Source organism: Rattus norvegicus, chromosome 5 (genome assembly GCF_021556685.1).
Source record: "Rattus norvegicus strain SHRSP/BbbUtx chromosome 5, alternate assembly SHRSP_T2T, whole genome shotgun sequence".
Classification (NCBI taxonomy): Eukaryota; Metazoa; Chordata; class Mammalia; order Rodentia; family Muridae; genus Rattus; species Rattus norvegicus.
Genome location: NC_141538.1, coordinates 109,718,381 through 109,743,576, shown reverse-complemented (window position 1 = coordinate 109,743,576; position 25,196 = coordinate 109,718,381). Strand labels below are relative to the sequence as shown.

The following is a 25,196-nucleotide window of genomic DNA, read 5'->3' as shown; positions in this document are numbered from 1 at the left end:
TATTCAGGAAAGAAAGCTTGAAAAGGTTTCGAATGTCAAGAAGGCTAAAGAGTGAAAAGGCTAAAATTGGTCTAGAAGCACACTGAACCAGAACGGTGTGAATTAAAGATGCCCATCCTGTTCCTAAAAGAGGAAGCAAAAGGAGAGAAGAGTGGCGACACTTTACAGTTGGGCAGCTAATTAAGTATGTGTGTAAACAGTTCTTGTTGAAACTAGAAGCCAATGATAAAAAACAGGTAAAGAGTCCTGCCCAAACATGCCAGGCTAAGAGTCACCTGGCATGGGAAATGACTTGTAGAACACAGTGCTGAAGAAGCCCAGCAGCTATCACCAGCCACTACACCTCACAGGATACACCTAAGCCCTGCTCTTCTTTCTGATACCACCTAATAGGCTGGAAGTGGATTGGTGCCAGAATCTGATTAAAATTTCTAGCATACCTATAGTTATTTCTCTTCTCCATATTGAGTGATCATTCAGGTCCAGGCCTTGGACTAGAAGCTATAAATGATCAAAAGATGGATAAGGCATAGTCCCTGCCCTTACAGACAAGTGAGGAAGCCAGATATACATACAAATTACATGAGAATATGAGAGCGGAGAGGGGAGGGAGGAGGACGGAGAGAGGACAGGAGAGGAGAGAATGAGAGCAAGACATTGCTGCACTGGCTTTTTAGTTTGCTTAAGGGCTGCCTGCCTTCAACTTCCTCACACCTAGATTAATGTCAAGCAGAATCCAGACATTGTTATTACCTTCTTCTGAATTTACTTTTCACTCTAAGTGATCAGGTCTCTATGCAACTAGACCATGGAAATTGATGCCAGGTAGATATGAACATGTAAGCAAAATATAATCGTAATATAATTATAATACAATTGGAAGAATTGTAATTTTGAAAGAATTTGATGCCTACACACTACACAAACCAGCAGGGAAATTAAGAAAAACAAACAGCCAGGACAAAATATCAGCCCCTCATGCTATTGGTTTTTGAGACTGTCTCAGTGTCCACTTCTACAAATACGACCATCATATTGAAAGTTTTCAATTTAACTATCATAAGCATGGTATAATTTAAGTAGAAAAATACAAAAGTTCATTTGGACCCAACTTATGAGATTAATGGACTGCCTGCCTCCATTCAGACCACAATAGATCTGTTCTCATTTTGTCTTCATCACAGAAAAAAGTAGAGCTAGAAAGGAGGTTCAAAGAGAGGTAGGAAGATCTGAGCACCTCTTCCACTGGCAAGAATTAAAGTTGAGTAAAAATGAAGAGAATTTACAGTAATTGGTAAATCAACAGCCCAGACCCTGTTCTGTGATTCTCCATTAGAGTAATTGATACAACTTTGACTTTTGGCCAAAAATGTCTGTTAAAGTGCAGATCTGTGAGGGCCACAACCTTCAGGTGTGAATGTGGCTTTCCCTACTAGAAAAATGTTATTAACAACAACAAAAAGAAAAAAATAAATGTTTGAGGCTGGGGAGATGGATCTTCCAGAGGTCCTGAGTTTAATTCCCAGCAACCACAAGGTGATTCACAACTAATTGTAATGGGATCTTATGTCCCCTTCTGGTGTGTGTGAAGACAGCTACAGTGTACTCATACATAAAATAAAAAAAAAAATAAATCTTCCTTTAAAAAAAAAAAGAAAATGTTTGTCTTATAGCTCATTTGCTTGTTTGTTCTGATTTAGTGTGTGTGTGTGTGTGTGTGTGTGTGTGTGTGTCTGTCTGTCTGTCTGTCTGTCTGTGTCTGTCTGTCTGTCTGTGTGTCTGTGTGGGTTTTGTGGGGGATTTTTTCCTTGAAAGAGAAAGAAATATAAGTTGCATGGATAGGTAGGTGGAGAAGGGTTGGAGGAAAGGAACAAATGATCAAAATACATTGCAAATACAGTCTCGCTCTGATGAGTCAAATTCGTCTCTAGAAATGAGGTAGGGTGACTCAGCAGAAAGCCAGTGTGACCTCTGTAGGATGTGGGGCTCAGTACAACAGCACAAGAAAGTTGATGGCCTTTCACAAGAAAAAGATACAGATATCCAGAGACACAGCCACCATGCATACTATAGTGTTCCCACCCTCCTGGACCACAGACCAAGCTTCACAGGCTCCAACTTTCCCAGCAACACTGTAACCATACTTCTACAATTCTTTTGACAAGATCTTGAAGGACAGAATACAGAAGTGAGAGGTGACAGAATTCAGTCATCTCTAATTCACTCCACAACATCTGCTGTAGTTTTCCCTGTCTAGATGAAATAGCTTTAATAACAAATCCGCAAAACAGTTCCAAATGTTCCAATCAACTAACAAATCCAACAGCAGTTTATTAGTTGAACACAAATACAACTTAGTTTAACAAAAAAAAAATCTAAAATTAAGATAATAAACTAAGGGCAGTAATAACTATAGCTACCATTTATCATGTACCTAAGTACATTTCAGTTCAGTAGTGTTATAAAGGTCACTCTTGAGTCGACTTTATTATCCTTTTTGTACAGATATGAATACCAAGTCATGTTTCGAAACTATATAGAATAGAGAAACCCCAAAAGAGACAAAGCTAAGGGGGTGTCGGTATTAAGTTTAGTGGGTGCTTTCCCATTTATTATGTGAAGGATCGGGGAATCCCAGAAACCACTTTGAGCTTCAGTGTAAATACATTTGTAAAAACTTGATTGTCCTCTGGATGTAAAAAGGGTGAACTGATACAGCAGATTCAGTACTTAACACAGCACCAGGCACATGATATGTAGTCTTGGTACCAGAGGACAGGCTAGGTACTACGTACCACGTCGGGCTCCTGTTAGACTGAAGTCAGCTGGTGTTGACTTCTGGAGCAAGGACACCTCTCTTCTCAAGTGCACGTGGTAATCTGGCGGCTGCCTATCATGGAGATAAAACATTCTTACCTGGGAAAACTTACTTCTAACTTTCTAACCAAGGCTTATACCAGCTGCAGTTATAAGCTGCGATGCTTCTGTGAGCAGGTTTGTTTTCAATCATGAGGTTTTTACTGGGGAGGCAGGTTTCAGAGTAAGTCTGCCGTCTGACTTGTCAGCACTTGTTGGCAGCTTCGATGGCGTCGTTTACATATGTGCATTTAGCAGTGCTGTTTTTAAGTTTCGCTGCCAGGCAGTGGTAGATTTGTGGTCCAGTTTGTTCAGACACACATTTCCCTACAGCCCGCTCTCCCCTTCCACTTATCAGATCTTTAGCTTTGGGTGGGGGGGAGTGAACACCCTATAAACGTAAACTGTTTTTACGCAGGGTAGTGGCTAGAGAAACAGTGTGTGTCAGGGCTGGGGTGCGTGTGTATGTGAGATGTCACAAAGCTTGAACCTTTCCCCACCACCACTGTTGAGTATCTTTGTAGCGGGGATACCTATGGGAAAAACTGTCTTCACAGCCAAGTCAGCACGTGGTACATGCCACACTACATGCAGTGCTACATGGGCGAACATAAGATACAGGCTCTTTAAAGAACAAAGCTCTCCCTTGAGACGAAAACTCGGGGTCGCAGGGTCAGCCCTGAAGCCACTTCAAGATGATTAAACAGCCAAACCCTCACTAGTACCACCTACATGTGCACCATGTGAAGTCCTGACAGGGCAGCTGCAGAAGCAAAGTACATATGACATGTAAGCCATGCAGGAATCAACTCTGGGTCAGGTCCCTTTAAGGATCTAACATTGTCCTATTGGTTGAAAGTACAGGAATAAATAAAGCATATAACTTGAAAGAGGGAAGGAGAAAACAGAAGACAGGAGAGAATGTAAGAACAAGAGAAAAAGCAAAGACATCCAGTGTCAGGTGTAGTTACTAGAACTGTATGTGCCTGGGGCCTGAGGCCAGGGTTGTTCAGATCACTTCCACTGAAACATTCTAATGGCTGTTCTGTGGACTGGTATTATATTGCCAAATTAAAAGTTGTCCTGTTCCCCAAAAATTAAAAACAAAACAAAACAAACTACTGTCATAAAACATCTATGAGCTGTTTGACAGGGTTCTTGACAAGTTCTCCACTGGGGCCATGGCCTCATGCGTGGTCCCTCACAGGGCTATATAGTCAAGGGGTCTCACATGAGGGCTGACTCAGGGATGGATCTGCTTCCAAGCTAGAACTTAAGATCACCAGCAGGCTTCGTTTTCCTTGAAGGATGCTGAGCTGAAGGCCTGCGCACTGCTAGCTGCTGCCCAGAAACCACCTTCCTGTTCATGTCGGGTAAACTTCTCCCATGGCAGCTTGCTTCATCGAAGCCAGAAAAAGTCTTTATAAGATAGAAATTGCAATCCTTTTGCAAACTCTTCGGGGAAATGGCAGCTTCTAAAGATTCCCATGTTCCATTTATGGCACCAAAGTTACTCCAGGAGGTGTGGCTATAGGAGGCCAAGAACAGGGGAGGCTGACTCGCAGAAGCAGCTACCGTGTAGAAATCCACTCTGGGTGTCATGGCTTGCTCATGTCTTATGCCTGCTCTAGCTTTATCATAAAACTCTAAATCCCTGGTGTCTAACTGCGTAAAGTTTTGCTTTTGGTTCTGAATTTTCCCTCCTCAGTGGAGCTTGTGCGACAGTAAGAATATGGGGACCTTACAGAGAAACCAGGATGACACGGGAGATTCTGTGCCTTTATTGACCGAAATGGTTTTCCCTTGAACCTGATTATCTCATTTGTGGAGTCAGATCATTATGCCATACCTGCTTACCTTGAGGAGGTAAACAAGGAAGGGAAGGGAACTCCGTATTTTCCAAAGCATAGCACCACAGTGGAGGTTCCTGAGCCGGTCCTGAATGATGCGTGGACCACAGTGGAACACTGGTGTGGGGAGTGTGCAAGGGTGGGGCACGGGAAATGGGAGACACAACTCCTCACCCAGACTGCCTTTAAGCGTGCAGTGTGTCAGCTTCCCAAGTTCTGGGATGCAGGTATCCACCACCACACCCTGCCTACGAGTAGAATTTGCCTAAGAAATGTATTGTGGAGCACATTAGGGAAATCTGATAAGCACAGCAAACCCATGATCTTGCAGATAGTGTTGCTTAAAGTGAGATGAGACAGGCTGAGTCACTATGAAGGAAAGTACTAAGAAAAGAAAGTTACATTGGGCCAAGAGAGATGGTTCAGGGTTTGGGATCATGTTCTGTTCTTGCAGATGACCCAAGCTCAGTTCCAAGTACCCACGACATACAGCTCACAACCATCCTGCAATTCCAGAAGTGTCTGATGCCCTGGATGATAGTCACCTGCATTCACATGCATGCAAACATGTGAATGTATACAGGAGAGAGAGAGAGAGAGAGAGAGAGAGAGAGAGAGAGAGAGAGAGAAAATAATTTAACAATTTTTAAAAGTCATAAAAATAAAATAACATGAATGGTCTCAGAATTTGACTAACATGGCAGAGCAATACACAGTCGCTCTGTAAAATATAAATACTCCTCATAAATACATAAATACACTGATCACTTACTCATTATACTTCACAATAGTTCTTTAAGAAGGTAGTTGGACATGTTTTGCTACTGTAGAGCAACTCTAACTGCACTTGCTTGTTTGAAAAGTGCTTATGTGGGCTGGAGAGATGGAGCAGTTCAGAGCGTCAGCAGCTCTTCCAAAGGCCGCAGGTTCAATTCCCAGCACCCGCATGGCAGCTCACAACTGCCTGTAACTCCAGTTGCAGAGGCTCTGACATCCTCATACTGACTCGAAAGCAGGCAAAACACAAAGGCACATAAAAAATAAAAGTAAATAAATCATTTTTCGAATCTCTCTTAAGAAGCGACTGTCTGATGAGTTGAACAGATGGCTCTCAGAAGAAGAGGTGGGAATGGCCACTAAGTACACAAAAACACAATATTCTTAGCCATAAAAGAAACACAGTAAAGACTACACCAGCTCCTTCTCACCCTAGTCAGAATAAGCATCATCAAAAAATAAACAACAACACGTGCTGGCAAACACAAGAGGCAAAAGGAATATTTTATGCTTTGTGGTGGGGTAGGAAATTAGCTCAGCCTCTATTAAAAACAGAACAAAAGTTCCTCCAGAAATTCAAAATAAAGCTATCCATACAACCTTGCTGCATACCAGTCTTGAGTACGTACCCAAAGGAATCAAAGTCAGCTCTCCATAACCCACAAGCCCACAGTTATTGTGGACAAGATTTGAAATTAGCTTACATGCTTATCAATGAAAGAATAAATGATTATTTTCTTTGGCTCGCTTATGAAGAAATCGATTTACTGTGGCATTTCCATCTTATATTTTCTTGTGACTCACGCACGCACCTGCCCATCCACACTGTCCATCCCCCATATTTCTGTCCACTTCCTTCACCCATAATCTCCCATTCTTCTGTTTTCATGCTTCAGATCATCATCCGTTACCCCATTAGCCCATCCTCGGGCCTCTTCCCCCTGCCTCACAGTGCTCTTCCTGACTCATGTCCTACACATAGATACATCTACACAAACACACACACACTCACACACACACACTCACACTCACCACACAGATACACACTCACACACACTCACACTCACACACAGATACATATTCACACACACATACACACTCACACACACAGATACACACTCACACACACATACCACAATCACACACACACTCACTCACTCACATTCACACACACATACACACACTCACACACACATTTACACTTACACACACACTCACACACACATACTCACACTCACACACACACATTTAAATCCAGGCTGCTTCCATATCTCAGCTACTGTAAATGTTACAGCAAGCACACACACTGCTAGCATCTCTGTGGTGAACTGACACAGAATCCTTCAGAAAGAAACACAAGAGTGCCACAGCTGGATCATACGGTAGCCTTAACTTTTAATTTTTCAAGGAACCTGCATGGTGATTTCCACAGTGTCTGTGCCAGTTTACACCGCAGCGTAGGGTAAGAGTTTCAATTTCTCTACATCCTTAGCATTTGTGGTTTGTATTCTTGATGAGAGCCGTTCTGACTGTGATGAGAAGGAGTCCCAAAGCAGTTCTGATGTACATGTCCCAACATTGAGGCCTTAAAAATAGGCCAGAGAGTGGGTCATTTTACTGAAGATGCTCAGACGTGATACACAAACCTAGAAAGGACTAGGGGAGCATTTGTTTCAAAGCCCCGTTCTTCCTCCTCATTCCCCAGCCAGGAACTGACAGAGGAAGTTGAATGCTGACTGTATCTCTCACTACTTTCACTGTGTGACCTCTACCAGCAAGGTGCTTCACTCTGGTCCCACGCACTTGGTAAACTCTTACACTCTTGGCAAAGTCTCACCCCAGAAATAGACGGCCTCTCCCCTTTTCCTGTATGAATGTAGCTTTGACTGAAAGCAGTGCACTACATTACAGAAATGACTAGAATGCCCCTTCATGAAGAACCTTTGAGTTTATGGCTCTGTGAATATATTATAATTTGAATTATCACATTATTCAAAGCTTGGTGACTACAAATACAAAGAAACTGAATTAGTACAGGGAGCACAATAAAATGGAAATTAAAAGGTACTTGAAAATAGGTCACTGAAATATTTTCTGACAGGTTATTGACTAAATTAGAAGGGCTATTTCCACTGCTCTTCTGTTAGCACACAATCCTAGAAGATTACCTTCCAAACAGTTCAGGAAATAACTAGTGTGCACTTCATTGGCATGTTCCACAGTGACTTCTACAAAGAGAGTCATGTTGGGTGGGGAAATCAGAGATCCGAGGGAAGTCACACCATGGCCACTAATATTCTCCTACATTCTTTGAATCATCACAACAGAGGGTCCAGATCTCTGATATTCAGACCGGTTCCTTTCTGGTTAAATTCAGATCAAGTAGTCTATTAAGAAACCCACACAAGCTGGACAATGTGGTAATAAATACCTTTAATACCAGCACTCAGAGGCAGAGGCAGAGGCAGGAGGATCTCTGAGTTCAAGACTACCCTGGTCTTCAGAGTGACATCTTTCTCTCTCCTGGGGGAGATTGTGAGAACATTCTTTTCCCGACTGCAGCCTACCCGTGGTTTTGCCACTCCAATAGGGAATGAGAACAGAATATGGTGGCTTTCTAATTCTAGTATTCACTCTATGCTAGGTTCCATTCTAGAAAGATTCCCCACCCCAGACTACTTCTCAAATTCAATGTAATTTACATTGTGTCATCATTTCTTACATTAAAATTGTCCCAAATTAAGCCAGTTGAAAAGCTCATCACAATCAGAGAGACAGTTTTCTAAACATAATTAACACGTGTTTTGAGATGAGGTCTCACTGTGAAGCCTAGGCTGACCTATAATTCGCTGTGTAACACAAGGTAGGCCTTAAACCAGAGCAATCCTCCTGCCTCAACCTTCTGAGTTCTATGACTTCAAATGTGAACTACTAGGGCCTAATACTTCTTTGACTGTTAATTTTTGAGTGTCAATTTAAAAGCAGTATAGCAAATGAAAAATTGTTTTGTATGCCTTTGGTAACTCTTGATTTTAACTAGTCTGACACTTTCACTTTAGCATTGTTTAGCTGGAAGACCACATCAAAGGTTCTGAAGTGAGAGTGTCAGGGTTAAAATCCTAAAGCTGCTGTCATCATAATGATACTGAGCTCTGGCTTACCATGCTCCCTTCCAAGCTTTCGCTTCAGCTATGTCTCAGTTTGCACAGACGACTAAAAGCTTGACTGTTCGTCTAACCAACAAATGACAAAATCAAAAGAATTTAATGCTGTCTTCAAGCTCTACTTGATGAAAGCCTCATAAGGTATTAGGATAATGGTTTTATTATTATTTATTTATTATTTATTTATATAATACAAATGTTTTAATGATCTTATGTGTATATTAATTTGAATATATTGATATTGATCTCCTACAAGCCAATCCTAACCTGTTTTATCGTAAGTATGGCACACAAAGGGTATTAAATAATATTTGAAATTTTTACTTCTTTTTACATTTATTAATTTGGGGGGAAGAGGGAAGTATGTGCCACATCACATGTGTAGAGAGAGATAGAGGGACTGCTTGTAGGACTTGGTTCTCTCTTTCCATCATGGGGATTTAGAGATCAAACTTAGGTTGTGAGGTTGGCTGGCAAACTCCCATATCTGTGAGCCATCTCACAGGCCCAATCATCTTCTTTCCTCAAGTGTGTCTTTATATGTCTGTGTTGTGATTAGTTTTACAACAGAAATCACTGTCTGAGCTAGAGTATAATAACCAAGGAACAGTGCCCCTGGAAAACGAAGAAGTGCTTTGGCTTGGTTGGGATTTTGTCGTCTTCTGTCACTGAAGTGCTTTAAAGACTTAGAAGAGTGTCTGGGACATAATGGGCACTTTATAAATACCTGTTGATGACCACTGGATGAAATAAATAAACCGATGCAGACCTGTGTCCCAGAAGGCTCCACTCAGTTCAACGACATATGCTCACTTTACAGAATGGCCTTCTCTGACAAGACATGATGTGACAAAATTAGGAAACAAATTGTTGCATGTTTGAGTACGATAAACCCTGTGTGCACAGCAGAGAGTTCAGGTCTGCCTGATGTCGACGCTGAGTGGAGCTGGGCTGTGCAGAAGGAATGGTCTAACTATTACAAGGGACACTGCAGGTGACCCAGGTAGGTAGAGAGTTCCTGATTTTACTAATTTCCTTGATTACATTTCTCACTACCAATACATTATTTAAGCATGGCCTCTCAAAGATGGGCATGTTATAGGGCATTTTGAATACTGATTCAATGCAATTTTTTTGGTTGTAGCAATCGTTTTGAGACCATACTTGCCCAAAGGTGTATGCTACTGAATTGCTAACAACCCCCTGGATGTTCATGTAAATGAAATTATGTATAATCATCCTGAGTTAAGAAACAATTAGGTTTTACATATAAAGACACAGACCAAGACATATAATGTCCAACCTTGAAGCAGAAATGCTCCACCAACACTCTGCTTGTAGTTTTTAGGTATTATTTCCTACTAAAAAGACCCAGCACTCCTCAGATAAATTGTTCATAATACAACATGAAATGTGCAAGAAAACACTAGAACATACTATCACAACAAAAAAATCAAAGCTTTTAAGCAAGACCACTGAGTTATGCCAAAAGAATTTAGGAACCAGCTTACAGAGGCTACTGACCAAAGTTCAGGTTTATAGATCAACAAGAATTCTACAGGATTGAAACACACTGTTTAAATCTATGACAACAATCTTCAAATCATTAATCGTTTTTAGAAAATGCAAGAGATAACTCATCATCTTGAAAACTTACATATGAATTTAAAAACAGTGCCTGTCTTCACCCTCTCGTATATAGATGACCAGGTATTGAAGACGAACATGTCCTCTTTAGAGCTGGTGCCCCTGGAAAATGAAGAAGTCAAGTCAAGATACCACTATCCCTCGACCCCCTAAAGATATGACAGATTATCAGAGAAGTCAGTGATGGTGAAACATCCTATAATCCGGGCACGTAGGAGGCTGAGACAGCGTGGTGGAAAGTTGAAGAGCAGCCTGGGATTTACAAGGCCAGGCTGAGCAACTCTGTGTGACCCGGTCTCAAAAGTCCAGGACAAGAAGCGGGGAGGGAAGAAGCAAAGAACATCATGACATAAAAGACACAAGATGGGATGTAGTGTGAATCCTGGAGTAAGAATTACCACCTGGGGGCCGGAGAGACGGCTCAGCGGTTAGAGCACTGACTGCTCTTCCAGAGGTCCCGAGTTCAAATCCCAGCAATCACATGATGGCTCACAACCATCTGTGATGAGATCTGATGCCCTCTTCTGGTGTGTGTCTGAAGACAGCTACAGTGTACTCGTATAAATAAAAATAAATAAATCTTTTTAAAAAAGAATTACCAACTAAGAGAATAGAGAAAAGCCAAGTTTCCTAAAAAGGAGGCTGGTTGTATATAATTTGAAAACACCCCAGAAATGATTCTGTATTTCTTTCTCTCCTCACTTGGGAATACTGTACTAGACCATACAAATGGCAGGCACTGTTGCATTACTACTCCTCATGGACACTTACCTACTTCTAATCACACTTTTATGGTGAGTCCGTATCTAGTGTCACCAACTAGCACATAAAAATCCTATCCCTGAACTCAAGCAGTATTACAGAGAAATAGTGATAAAAACTGCATGGTATTGGTACAGAGACAGACAGATAGACCAATGGAACAGAATTGAAGACCCAGAAATGAACCCACACACCTATGGTCACTTGATTTTTGACAAAAGAGCCAAAACCATCCAATGGAAAAAAGATAGCATTTTCAGCAAATGGTGCTGGTTCAACTGGAGGTCAACATGTAGAAGAATGCAGATCGATCCATGCTTATCACCCTGTACAAAGCTTAAGTCCAAGTGGATCAAGGACCTCCACATCAAACCAGATACACTCAAACTAATAAAAGAAAAACTAGGGAAGCATCTCGAACACATGGGCACTGGAAAAAATTTCCTGAACAAAACACCAATGGCTTATGCTCTAAGATCAAGAATCGACAAATGGGATCTCATAAAACTGCAAAGCTTCTGTAAGGCAAAGGACACTGTGGTTAGGACAAAACGGCAACCAACAGATTGGGAAAAGATCTTTACCAATCCTACAACAGATAGAGGCCTTATATCCAAAATATACAAAGAACTCAAGAAGTTAGACCGCAGGGAGACAAATAACCCTATTAAAAAATGGGGTTCAGAGCTAAACAAAGAATTCACAGCTGAGGAATGCTGAATGGCTGAGAAACACCTAAAGAAATGTTCAACATCTTTAGTCATAAGGGAAATGCAAATCAAAACAACCCTGAGATTTCACCTCACACCAGTGAGAATGGCTAAGATCAAAAACTCAGGTGACAGCAGATGCTGGCGAGGATGTGGAGAAAGAGGAACACTCCTCCATTGTTGGTGGGATTGCAAACTGGTACAACCATTCTGGAAATCAGTCTGGAGGATCCTCAGAAAATTGGACATTGAACTGCCTGAGGATCCAGCTATACCTCTCTTGGGCATATACCCAAAAGATGCCCCAACATATAAAAAAGACACATGCTCCACTATGTTCATCGCAGCCTTATTTATAGTAGCCAGAAGCTGGAAAGAACCCGGATGCCCTTCAACAGAGGAATGGATACAGAAAATGTGGTACATCTACACAATGGAATATTACTCAGCTATCAAAAACAATGACTTTATGAAATTCGTAGACAAATGGTCGGAACTGGAAAATATCATCCTGAGTGAGGTAACCCAATCACAGAAAAACACACATGGTATGCACTCATTGATAAGTGGCTATTAGCCCAAATGCTTGAATTACCCTAGATGCCTAGAACAAATGAAACTCAAGACGGATGATCAAAATGTGAATGCTTCACTCCTTCTTTAAAAGGGGAACAAGAATACCCGTGGCAGGGAATAGAGAGGCAAAGATTAAAACAGACACAGAAGGAACACCCATTCAGAGCCTGCCCCACATGTGGCCCATGTATATACAGTCATCCAATTAGACAAGATGGATGAAGCAAAGAAGTGCAGGCCAACAGGAGCCGGATGTAGATCTCTCCCGAGAGACACAGCCAGAATACAGCAAACCACTGAATTGAGAACAGGACCCCCATTGAAGGAATCAGAGAAAGAACTGGAAGAGCTTGAAGGGACTCGAGACCCCATAGGTACAACAACGCCAAGCAACCAGAGCTTCCAGGGACTAAGCCACTACCTAAAGACTAAACATGGACTGACCCTGGACTCTGACCTCATAGGTAGCAATAAATATCCTAGTAAGAGCACCAGTGGAAGGGGAAGCCCTAGGTCCTGCTAAGACTGAACCCCCAGTGAACTAGATTGTTGGGGGGAGGGCGGCAAGGGGGGGAGGAGGGGGAGGGGAACGCCCATAAAGAAGGGGAGGGGGGAGGAGTATGTTTGTCCGGAAACCGGGAAAGGAAATAACACTCGAAATGTATATAAGAAATACTCAAGTTAATAAAAAAAAAAAAGAAATCCTCGGTGATCTTCACGATATACAATACTAGAACTCATTGTACTCACTCCCTCCTCCTGATCTCCAAATTTAAAGCCAGTTTATCATTTGTTTTTTTTTTTTCTTTCTCCTCACTTAATGAGTCCTGCACTTGACCAAGATACAGCTAACATATTTCTGTTGGAACCATGCCCCATCCTGATTCATCTCTCACTGATTCTGGGTCACACACACCAGGTTGTCCTTCATCCTGGAACCACCTGGGCTCCGGAGACATATCAAATACTTGATGATTTCACTCTGTTGTTGGAGACAAATGCATATCATATCGGTAGTCCATACGAAATACCATTCTTTGAGTCTATTATGGGTGGCTATGGTGTGATCTATCTGGGAAAAAAAAGTAGTGTAGAAAATAATTGTTTGCCATTGTATTGCTTCTTTCCTTTGGAGCCTACCATAGACAGACGCTGCTACACACTACTTAGTGTGGAGATAGCAGAGGCTCTGAAGCCACACAGCTCCGATCCCACCTCCAATGACTAGGGAATGCACAAGTTCCTTATTTTTCTCATTGTTCTGTCTTATCTGTAAAGTTTTGATACCTGTGTGTGTTACATAGGACCCTTAAGGAAGGAGAATGCAATAGTACTTGTAAGCCACTTGGACAGGAAATAGAATATTTGTTTGTTTGTTTGTTTGTTTTCCTTCTTTCAAATATAGTGACTATTATTCTTTATAGAGATAATGTTACATAATACAATAATACCTGGAAAACAAGTTGAGCAGGTTGGCTTTTGTGGGGAAAGCCCACTGAGTTTCTTTATGGGCGTTTCCTGTTATTTTGCTTGTGATCTTTTAAAACAAGGCCTCACCCTGTAGTCCAGGCTGGCCTTAAACTTGCCACAGTCCTCCTGCCACAGCTTTCTGGATGCTGGGATTACAGGTGGTGGCAGGTGGGGGAGGGGGCATTAAACCATCAAAGTTGGTGCCCCTAGAATTGTTTGCTGAGGATAAGGACCACCCGGCCCAGCAGGATGGGTTGTCGCTGTCCTTGGTGCTGGTGACTGCGATCGCGCACTTGACAAGCAATGCCCCTACCCCAAACGCTTTTCCTTCAACTTAAGGAGTAAAACTCCCACTTCTTCCTCGTGGAAAATTCTGTCAGTCTACTCATTGGCTTTCCCCCGGTATTGTCGTGATTTTCTTGTGTTTTCCTCAAAGGAAAACAATTCTTTTGCATTTTCTCATTTATAAATGTTTTTATCCCCAGAAACAGAATCTATACAGAAGGTAGCTTAGATACTGGTACAAAGTACCTTTTACTTTGCAAGTTTCAGAGAAGCCCAGAGCTCGCTGTTAGGTTATATGAAGCAGTGTGATTGTGTGAATATTTTAACGACTTCAGCATTTGCTGGAGATGCTGTCCCACAGCAGAACAATCGCCCAGTATCTACAAAAGCCTGTTCAGTCACCAGTACTGAAAAGGAATGAATGAATAAATAAATAAATAAATAAATAAATAAATAAATAAATAAATAAATAAAACTGATAAACTCCAAAAATACCCAATAAATATTTCTTTCAGTAAAAAAAAAATAGCATACAAAAACCTACCACCATATTAAAGTTAGAATTTAGGACATAGTCAATAGTCAATGTAGGTATGTTGGACTGCATTTAAAACAGCTGGATCGGGAGGGCGGGATTGAAAAAAAAAAAACAGTTGGATCCATTAGGAAGAAAATAGTCCACAACATCCTTACAAGTCAGACTACTGGATCTAGAGAGATTCTTCAGTGGGTAAAATTGTTCATTGCATGAATATGGGAATCTGAGCTCAGGTGACAGAATCTACATAAAAAGATGGGCATTGTCCAAAACACAGTCGTGACTACAATGCTGGGGGAAGGGGAGAGCAGAGATAGAATCAGAGCTTGCTGGCCACCCATTTACCTCAAGGTTCAAAGAAAGACCCTGCCTCAAAGCAATAAGATAGGAAGTGTAGAACGTGGCACTCGGCATCCTCATCCAGCTTCCACACCTGTACACACATAATATGCTCATACACCACAGAGAGAGAGAGAGAGAGAGAGAGAGAGAGAGATGCACACACATACAGGCACACACAGACACACACAGGCACACACAGAGAGACACACATATGCACACATACACACACATACACAGCCTTCTGTGCTGCATTTAATTATGAATTAAATTTCAAAGTAGCAAAGTTCTATTGGTAAAAGATATCCTAGAATCTATTTGCTTCACACCCATTAATACCAACCTGATGGTTTAGTTCTTCTACTTGCTAACAAAACACCAAACTCTTTCTTCCTCCATTGCCATTCTGCCTGTGCACCCTGGCAACAGTGAATGACTGACTCCCTAGGGGGGAGGGGGACATAAACAGTTTATAAACTCGTTTTACCCAGAAGGAGACTTCTAGTCTTCTGCTGCGGACTAAGAGTGGAGTAGTCATCAGCAAATAGTTCTAAATGGGGAATCTGACTCAGGTGTACCAGGAGATGCGTTCTGAAGTCTTTGATTTTTGTAAATAAAACACCTGTCTTCCTTTAAGACCCCCCCTTCATAAGCACTCTGAACCTGTTTTGTAAGAACTGCCCAGCCTTCTCACACAGCCATCTCCCCAGAGTTGTTGGGCAACAGACGTGTGGCTCTCTTCCCATTTCACTGTTGCATCAACTGTTACATTTAAAAATGGGAAAGCAATATGTTCACTCAGTCTCCCCTGGGAAGATTAGGGAGAAATGCAACACTTGATCTTTACATCTTCAGAGGAGGGTTTAATGACAGGTTCACCCTGTTTAATGACAGGTCCAGCACCACACCCAAGTTTTATTGTTTCATTATTCCTGCATAAATACCTTTATTACACATGATAGCTAAAAATCAAATACTTGCTGAGGTGGGTTTCAATCGGTAAGAGGGCAAACTAAGATATACAGTACACACGTGGAACTGGACCACCTTAGAGGCTTTGGAAGGAGGCCTGGTGAGTTATATACTGATTGTCTTTGAACTTCTGGAGTTCAGGGACCCTTCTGTCTCAGCCTCCAAGTAGGTGAGTACAGGCACACGTCCAGGGATCTTAAATTCTTATGATCCACGTATGTGTGTGTGTGTGTGTGTGTGTGTGTGTGTGTGTGTGTGTGTGTGTGATCTTACCTTTCTCTAAAACGTTATTTTTTTTATTTATTTTTTACCTTCAGAATTACAACCACAGCTCACGGGCAAACAATTTAAAGAGAGGCAAAACGGGATCCTTGGGATTCCCCCCCCCTCCCCCTGCTGACTAAATAGGAAGACATTGTCAAAAGAAAACTGCTCGGTCTGATGCTAGAAGTGAAACTCGTTAAATTCAAATACCGCCTTGAGATGAACGAGCCTTGCGCATGACAGGTGTTGTCACTTTCAAGCGATTTCACAAAGTGGACATTTTCCACCCTAAAGGCTTTCTTTCAGCTAGTCGATTGCAAAAGAGCGATTAATGTCTCCAGAGCGAAACCTGCAGGCCTGGGCTAAATAAAGACCTCTGTTATGCCTGCTGAGTGCAGAGGCACAACTTTTTCAAAAATAGCCAACCGGCCAGGGTAAGTTCCAGACTAGAAAGCTTAATGTTCTGCGCAGGCGTTTAAGACCTTCCGACTCCGATACCGCACCCCTCCCCCCCACCGCCCCTTGCCTCGTGACGTCACCAAATGTGGGCGGGGTCAGACTAGCAGGCGTGGTCTGAGGGGGCGGGACCGGCGGCGGTGCTGAACGCAGCTGCACAGTGCCCGCGGGCTCCCCACCCGGCACAAGTCGGCTGTGCCTGAGGTGCGGTTCCCAGGCGCTAGGGCTCGAGCGTTTCCCCGGACGCTCACCACAGCTGCTGGGTCCCCAGAGAGGAGGAGCGGCTCAGAGACGAGGCTGTAACAATCTCAAGGCCGGCGGAGGACCATTTCTGCCACGGACCGGGGACAAGGGCATGTTGGGCGGCGGCAGTGACGCGGGCCTGGCCACCGCCGCGGCGCGGGGACAGGTGGAGACGGTGCGGCAGCTCCTGGAAGCCGGCGCAGATCCCAACGCCGTCAACCGCTTCGGGAGGCGCCCGATCCAGGTAGCGGGGTCCCCAGGCCTTGCCGGCAGAGGGCGCACGAGCGCGCTGCCCTCCGCGGCTGCGAGTTGTACCCGGGCACCTGGGCTGCCCGCTGGTGCTGGATGTGTGCGGGCCCGACGGGAGGCAGGTTTTGCCTTTTGCAAGGGCAAAAATCCTGAAAAACAAAAACGATCGAAATATCCCTCTTCACTAGATTGGCTTTTTTCTCGTTTTGCGATGCTGGGTCTGGAACCCAGGGTCCCCGGTTCATGCCGGGCAAGTGCGCTGCCTGTGAGCAACGTCCCCAGCCTTGGAATCTTTGCAATAATGGAAAAATACCAAATTTATTCTGCTATCTTACAGTCATAGAAATAAGTCCGATACTCGGGGAGCAAAGTGGGAAAGGGAGGGTCTGATAGGGAGAGGACGACATGGATGACAATAAAGATGAGATTACCAGTTATATGGCCTAGATTCAGGGAATTCCTCAAAACTGTAGTGCGTGGGATGAGAGACTTCACTCTAATCTTGTGAACAACAGTATGAATCCTTTTTATTTTCTTTTTTCCTCGTAAACTTAATCGCATTCATAGGACTAAAGATTTCCCAAACCCAACACTTAATTCCTTGTATGCGGGCAGTAACAGTGTGTAGTTTTTCACTGTTTAATGCGAACAGGCAAAGTCCAAAAGAACTGTTGGGTTCTTTCGGATCCACAAAGGGATTCCCTAAACATATTGGTGGTTGAGATACATTTGTTCAGTGTTTACTAATCCTGCTGTAGTTAATATTGGCTTTGTTTCTTGAGGATCTAACACAGTGCTTTTGTGCTGTCCTGTTGATTAATATAGTCGCCAGTTTCACTTACCTCACTGTCCTTCTCTGGGACTATGAAAATCAGGGCTCTTGTTAATAGTGTAGGTTTTTAGGAAAAAAAGGACCATTCCTCTTCCGTTTTTATGAAAAAGAGGTGTTTAGCAAAAGAATATATTTTTTAAGAGTAACAAAAATAATTGTAAAGTGAGTATAAAGACCTTAATTTGGGGTTGGGGATTTAGCTCAGTGGTAGAGCGCTTGCCTAGGAAGCGCAAGGCCCTGGGTTCGGTCCCCAGCTCCAAAAAAAAAAAAAGAAAAAAAAAAAGACCTTAATTTTTTTTATTTATGATTTTCTTTACTAAAAACTTTTAAGTCTTTTTGTGGCTGTAAAAATAGCCCTTACCTCGCTAAGAGAAAGAAAAATATTGTTGTGTTTCTTGAAGGAAGAAAGGAACGTTTCTAGTGTGAATGTAATAAAAATGACCACTTCCACTGTGTAAATTTCAAAGCACACAGGCCCACCAGAACGAGTGACCGTTTAGGACACTAAATCAAAACCTATTGTATTGTTACCTTCAAATGGAGCTGCAGGGGGATTACATCTTCAAAACATCGTTGTTGGCTTTCCCTAATTAAGCATCGTTGTGATTTAGGTACTAGTCAAACTTTTTATACAGGAAAAAAATACCACTTACCATTAAAATTTTTGTACAGTATAAATGAATGCTAATTTCCCATTACAGTGCATGTTCACTGTATGTCTAAACTGCCCACTGCATATCACACTAGGCTAAAAAACGTTATGAGGTGCTAAATAACTTTTCCATAATGTTACATAAGCTTGGGTTGTAACAACTTTCCCCTGATCTCTTACACACAAATGAGCAGGGTATGTTTGTGAGCACAGACATCTCTGGCACTGAAGGAGCAAAACCTTTTTTTAAACTTCCTTGTTTGTTTTCTCCTGTAAAGCATTGTTCTAAATAATAATAATAATAATAACAATAATAATAATACAATCACCGTTATGTGATGTTGTTTGCTTTCTGCTGCTCTAAGAAATGCCATAACCAAAAGGAACTTAGAGAGAAAGGGGTTTATTTGGCTTATATTTAATTTCTACAGTGCATTTCTGATGGAAGTCAAGGCTGGAACTGAAGCAGAGATCATGGAGGAACAATGCTTACTGGCTTGCTCAAGGCTCAAATTCAGTCACCCTTTTTCCAGACCACATGTGTGTCTAGCACACACCCAGAGTGGACTGGACACCCCCACACACACACACACATGTCATTAACCAAGAAAATGTCCCACAGACTTGCCTAGAGACCAATCTGGTGGAGGCTTTTCTCAGCTGAGGGTCCTCTTCCCGGTGACTGTTGTCAGACTAACCACCAGCACGTGTGGTTGGTTAGACCTAGAGGGTTAGAGGAAAACAATATAAAACTGTATATATGAAGCCTGGTTCCTGGTGTCCTGCCTGCAAGACACGCTAGGGCAAGGTTGGTCTAAACTTTGTGAGAGTAAGCAACCAATGCCTAACTTGACCAAAGGCCCACTCCACAAGATGGAACCTGGCACTGCTTGAGGGACCAAGATCCAGAGACTATAGCTCAGCAAACTAGGGTAAAACCAAGTAGTATTGTTCAAAAAAAAAAAAGTAGCAATAAAATGACTTCTACTGCCCTGCTGTGCTTGGAGATATCTGGCCTTACCCAGCCATCATCAGTGATGCTTCCTCCTACAGCAGACACGAACAGAAACAGCGACCCATAGCCAGACAATATGTAGCGAGGGAGATACCTTGAAACACTCGGCTTCTCCAGCAACTCCCTCCCCCACAGGGCTAAGGAATAGTGTAAGAGCCAGACGGGATGGGGAAACGCCAAGAAACAAAAGGTCTTCTAAATGATCAGTGACGTCATATGAACGCACAGAGACTGAATGCACAGGGTCGGGTGGTCCTGCACCGCATCTTTTGTGTATATATTATGGCTCCCAGTTTACTGTTTCTATGGAAACCCCGAGTGCGTGAAAGAGTGGGTCCCTTGAGCCTTGTACCTTCTCTTGTCCTCTTACCCTTCTGTTTTTTTCAGTTCTGATGTATTAGTTTTTGTTTTATATTTTATGCTATCACTTAGAAGCCTGATTGTTTTCTAATAAGAGACGGAAAGGGAACCGATCCACGAGGGGATGGGGAGGAGGTGGGAGTAGCCGGGGGAGGGGATATCATAATCAGAATTTATGTGAGGCAGGAAAGTCCATTTTCAAGAAAAGGGTAAATAAAATTAAAATTAAAAAAAAAACAGTTCAAACTAAGCTAACGAATCACTTAACGAAATAAGTCTTTGTTGTCCACCGTTCCATGTAAGAAATAGCCATTTCTCCGCCCTTTCTTATTGTTTCACCTGTGGAGAATAAAATGGAAGCTACGTTGAGTTCAGCCTAGGATGGGGAGTGGATTGAATAAGCCAATGAGAAACCAGACACCCGAAGCTTGCAAGCGCCCTGCCGCCCCTGCTAAAACTTCAGTTCTGTAACCTCTGAGCCCTTTCTGTCCTTCCCCCACAGGTCATGATGATGGGCAGCGCCCAGGTGGCAGAGCTGTTGCTCCTCCACGGAGCAGAACCCAACTGCGCCGATCCTGCCACCCTCACCAGACCTGTGCATGATGCAGCTCGAGAGGGCTTCCTGGACACGCTAATGGTGCTGCACAAGGCAGGGGCACGGCTGGATGTGTGTGACGCCTGGGGCCGCCTGCCGGTAGACTTAGCTGAAGAGCAGGGCCACCGTGATATTGCGAGGTATCTGCACGCTGCCACTGGAGATTGATTGCAGGTCCTCAGCCTCCTGCAAGGACCATTTTTTTTTTCTCCCCAGCCCTATCTAGGAAGACTGTAAACGTGGAGAGGATCAGCAGCGCACAGCCTGCTGGCCTTCCAGAACCCCACCCTACCCAGGAAGGCAAAGCCAATCAGAAATAACTTCCTAAGTGTTTTCTGAAGCTTGGTCTGGCCCTTGATCCTCACCCTGAAGCCAGGGGATCACCAAGGAGATTTAGTATTGTATGAAGTTCTGGGACCCTCTATCTTTCAGGACATGGTGTAAAATAGCAAGGGAAATTCTTGAATCTCCACAAGAAGCTGCTGCTTCGGGGAATTGAGAAAGCTTGACATTGGCTGGGAGCAGTCAGTACCTTCCCCTGTGAACTGAAAATGCAGAAGATCCACAGGCTAGAGGGAAAACCTGGAGAGTAGATGTGAGGCACTGAAGTGGGTTTATGCACTGTCCTGTGTGGTGATTCACCTGCAAAATGACATGTATAGAAACCAAGGAGTCACCTGCACCTCTACAAGGAAAATAGTGAAATTGAAGACAACAGATCTCTGCTAAACGGTGACCCAGTTCCCTTGAGGCCTGGGTCCTGACAGACTCTACATGCACAATGTCCAATGATGAATTGTAGTGTATAGCAGTTTGCTCTATGCAAAATAGTTTAATAACCCCTTTAGAAATTTCCTACATTTGAGTTGCTCTTTAGTAACTGTATTTAATGAGGAAAACTTTTAACTGTGTGTGTAACTGCTCTTCAGAGGTGAGACTGAAGGGCAACTTGTTTTTGTGGTTGGTTGGTTAGTTGGTTGGTCTTTTCCTCTTTTCTTCCTTTTCTAGGCAGTGTTTTCCTTTTCAAGGTAGTCCCTCAAGTCCAGCTACCACTGCCTTAGTCTCCTTAAGTACTGGCCTGATAGCCTGCATCCTTCTGAAATACAGCTTCTCATGAAACTATGACAGTCTGCACACTCCTAGTGGCAAAGAGCACTTTGCTTTTATCTTTAAGCTGTTTACTTCTCTGTTCATTGTTTCTGTACAGTGTCTCGGGGAGCTATTCTAGGTGTCCTGTTAGATGGCTGGTGTGTTTATCTAGTCAGTTACCTTGGGCTACGTCCCAAAGTTTACTAAAAAGGAAATTGAGTATGAACTAACTGAAATCAAATGATGACTCATGGGCTGTATTGCTGTCTACTGAACAATTGTGGATGCACTCTGGGGGGCTCCAGTGTGGCTTGGTTCATTTTGCATTGAAACAATTGATATATCATTATTTTAATAAAGAATAAACATTTCCAAGATGTGGAAATGTTGGCACTAAAGCATATTTCCAGGCTGGCTCATAACCACCTATAACTCCAGTTTCAAGGAGGATCAAAACCTCTGCCTCTAGAGAAACCTGCATTCTTGATTCTTGTGCATATACATCCCTAACACACACACACACACACACACACACACACACACAATTATTAAAAAAAACAAAAACAAAAAAAGTGGAGCCTGAAGAGATTTCCATGGTTGTTAAGAGCCTTTGCTGTTCTTCAGAGTTCAGTTCCCAGCAATCGTAACAGGTCCAGGATATTATAACCTCTGCAGGCACCCATACATGGCATACACTCATATTTTCACACAAATAATTTAAAAGTATTTTCATGCATCTAACACTAACTCCCAAATGTTAAAAGATTCAAAAGTATTCACTGCTTGTCCTTTTTAATAAATATAAATCTATATAATGATTTCAATCATTTATTTTTAAAATCTGCTTTCTAATAGTAAAACATAAGGCTTACACTTTTTTCCTAGGTGTCAAATATAGTGAATATTCATCGAAAATACAGAAGAGGGACTAGAAAAGCAACTTAAATAGAAAGAGGAGCCTCTGAGCTAAACACAAAAACTTCCCTGTTGATTCCTCACCTCTCAAATTAATAAATTACCAAAGAAGATGAGTTGAGAAATAGTTCATATTTTTTGGGGAAGGATAACATATTTATTAATACAGTTTACATCAGGCATACTTTAAAACAGATATTTGTTCCTTCAACACTTAAACCTTCCATTGTGTGCAAAAGTAAGTCAATTTGGCCCCCAAATGTGGGTCTTCTAAAGTTTACAAATACCGGAACTTCCTTAGCTCGTGGAACAGGAACTGGCAAGTCTGGTATCCAGGGGCCACACTTACAGAGTTCTGTAGCCCTGTGCATTGTGCAGCATCTGAAATGTAGCTGGCCCACAGCTTATAAAGGTAACTGTAAACAATTATTATCCAAGGGGGAAAAGCAAAACTTAGGATTGCAAATATCAATGCCTATTTGTAGAAAATCAAGTTTAAGGGAATATGAAGGTTCAACATGTGTGCAAAAGATAGTCTACCTTTCCCCTTACTGTCTGAATTATACGTGAATAGGCATGATAGTCACGTCATATTCATATCATGTGCACTTGTAGAGTATAACAAGTTAGGATTCCTGAACACAGGGAAGAATGGTTGGATCAAGCTAGTTAGCATATTCATCATGGCAGGCAGCATTATGCTGAGTGAAAGGTCAGAAAAACAGATGTCACAAGTCCTTCCCTGTAAGTTTGACTCTGAAACTCACCAAAGCAGGTATTTAAAAGGTAGTTCTAAAGGCAGAAGAAGGGTGGAAGGCATTCACAAACTTTAGACCAGAAAACGTTCCCTTGGTCTTTAATTTTAGTAAGCTGTAAGAGTGTGTGGATGGGCTACACTTTTGTGTCCACTGTACCACCCTGCACCAAACCAAACCATGAATGACATGTGGAAAACAGATATTTTTTTAGGCGCAGAAAAACTCAATCTCTTTTACCTTCTGGGGTGGCTCTTCTCACATGAAATCTTAAAAATGCTATATTCAACATGCTTTTTCCTCCCCAAAGAAACTCACAACTCAAAGTTACTGGAGCATAGCTTTTGTCCCAGCCTCGAAAGCCTGACTCACCCTCCTCCTGCGCCCTGCTGCAAGAGACTCCTCCCACTCCACCCTTAGGCGAGAGCTCTGAGTCCCCTTTAACTCTTTCCTTCCCAGCCTTTCAGCTATTAAAAATGACTTCGTGAAATTTGCAGGCAAATGATGGAACTAGATAATATAATCCTGAGTGAGGTCACCCAATCACAAAAGAACACACATGGTATGCACTCACTGATAAGTGGATATTAGGCCAAAAGCTCGGATTACCCAAGATGCAATCCACAGACCACATGAAGCCCAAGAATATGGATAAACAAAGTGGGGATGCTTCAGTCCTTAGAAGGGGGAACAAAAATATTCATAGGAGGGGATATGGAGGCAAAGTTTGGAGCAAAGACTGAAGGAACCAGACATCCAGAGCCTGCCCCACATGTGCCCCATATATATATACAGTCACCAAGACTAGATATTTAGAAGTGGGGGGGGGGGGCAAAATAATGAGGTAGAGGAAGGGAGGGATCTGGGAGGGAAGGAGGAGGGGGAGGGAAAGGGGGAACAGGATCAGGTGTGGGAGGAGATGAGCGGAAAGTACAGAGGGTGAGGAAATTGAACGGATGTGTGTAGCAGTGGGGGATGGGAACTAGGGGTGGCCACTAGAAAGTCCCAGCTTTCCCTTCTAGCCCATCCCCACTCTTTTGTGTCAGCCACTGACCTACAGAATCACTTTCTACCAGGGACCCCTCTTCCCCCCAGTGGCCACACAGAGCTGAGACGAGGGTGGGTGATTTTCATTATCCTCCTGTCGCTCCATTCCCCTTTGCATAATTATTCTTAAGTCAGCAGCTGTCTGCATCAGCCCCTCCTCCCATCCCGACCGCACTCCCTGAAGACTCCATCTTTTGGTACAGCCTGATGCCCCTAGCTCTTTCCCATTGTCCCCTCAGCCTCTCCTGGTAGCCCACCTGTATTCGTGTCACTCATCAGCCCACAGAAACACGCTACAGGAAACCCCACAGTCCCTGCACTTGCCTAAGGTCTCAGAGTGAACAATAGCAGCCAAAGAAGGGAACGCTCACCCGACAACGGTGAGGTCAGATTTTTATACCAAGGAACGCCTCAACCATAATTCCAGATGGCTTGATACAAACAGAAGAGTACGGCTGAGATAATACACCTCCTCCAGAAGCCAGTAACCATTGCAACAGACCCTGAGAAAGTCAGTTTAGCTGAAACACGAGATAAGGGTCTCTATAGCAAGTATGAATTCAGTCAAAGACCTTAAGGAGGGTATAAGTAAATGCCTTAATGAAGACTGAAAAAACACAAATAGAAATGAAATGATGAAACTATTTCAAGACACTAAAATAGACATGGAATAGCTAAAGAAAATCCAAATTGAAATTAAAAAATTAGGATGTGAAGAACCTAATGTATTTCTTTCTTAGGTGAAGAATAAATTATTGCTCGGTCCACGAAATGGAAC

At 42.7% G+C, this 25,196-nt stretch overlaps 1 protein-coding gene and 1 long non-coding RNA gene across 7 annotated transcripts; one reads left to right on the top strand and one right to left on the bottom strand.

Annotated features, from left to right (window-relative positions):
* Nucleotides 1-9,374: 9,374 nt before the first annotated feature.
* On the bottom strand, nucleotides 9,375-16,681 carry LOC102552523 (uncharacterized). Of its 5 annotated transcripts, none has more exons than XR_015620300.1 (5): nucleotides 16,421-16,679; nucleotides 15,318-15,418; nucleotides 14,344-14,504; nucleotides 10,305-10,396; nucleotides 9,375-9,478 (listed from the first exon to the last, which is right to left on the bottom strand). It is a non-coding gene; the product is annotated as an uncharacterized LOC102552523 (long non-coding RNA). The 5 variants fall into 5 exon arrangements; XR_015620298.1 differs by lacking the exon at nucleotides 16,421-16,679 and adding an exon at nucleotides 15,638-15,825; XR_015620299.1 differs by lacking the exons at nucleotides 9,375-9,478; nucleotides 16,421-16,679 and adding an exon at nucleotides 15,638-15,821 and having other exon boundaries at nucleotides 10,246-10,396.
* Nucleotides 16,005-22,513, top strand: Cdkn2b (cyclin-dependent kinase inhibitor 2B). Of its 2 annotated transcripts, none has more exons than XM_087660385.1 (2): nucleotides 16,005-16,046; nucleotides 20,520-22,104. In XM_087660385.1, exon 2 carries the CDS (start codon nucleotides 20,523-20,525, stop codon nucleotides 20,778-20,780), a length of 258 nt encoding a protein of 85 aa, XP_087516511.1. In that variant the 5' UTR covers nucleotides 16,005-16,046; nucleotides 20,520-20,522; the 3' UTR covers nucleotides 20,781-22,104.
* The last annotated feature ends 2,683 nt before the right edge of the window (nucleotides 22,514-25,196 follow it).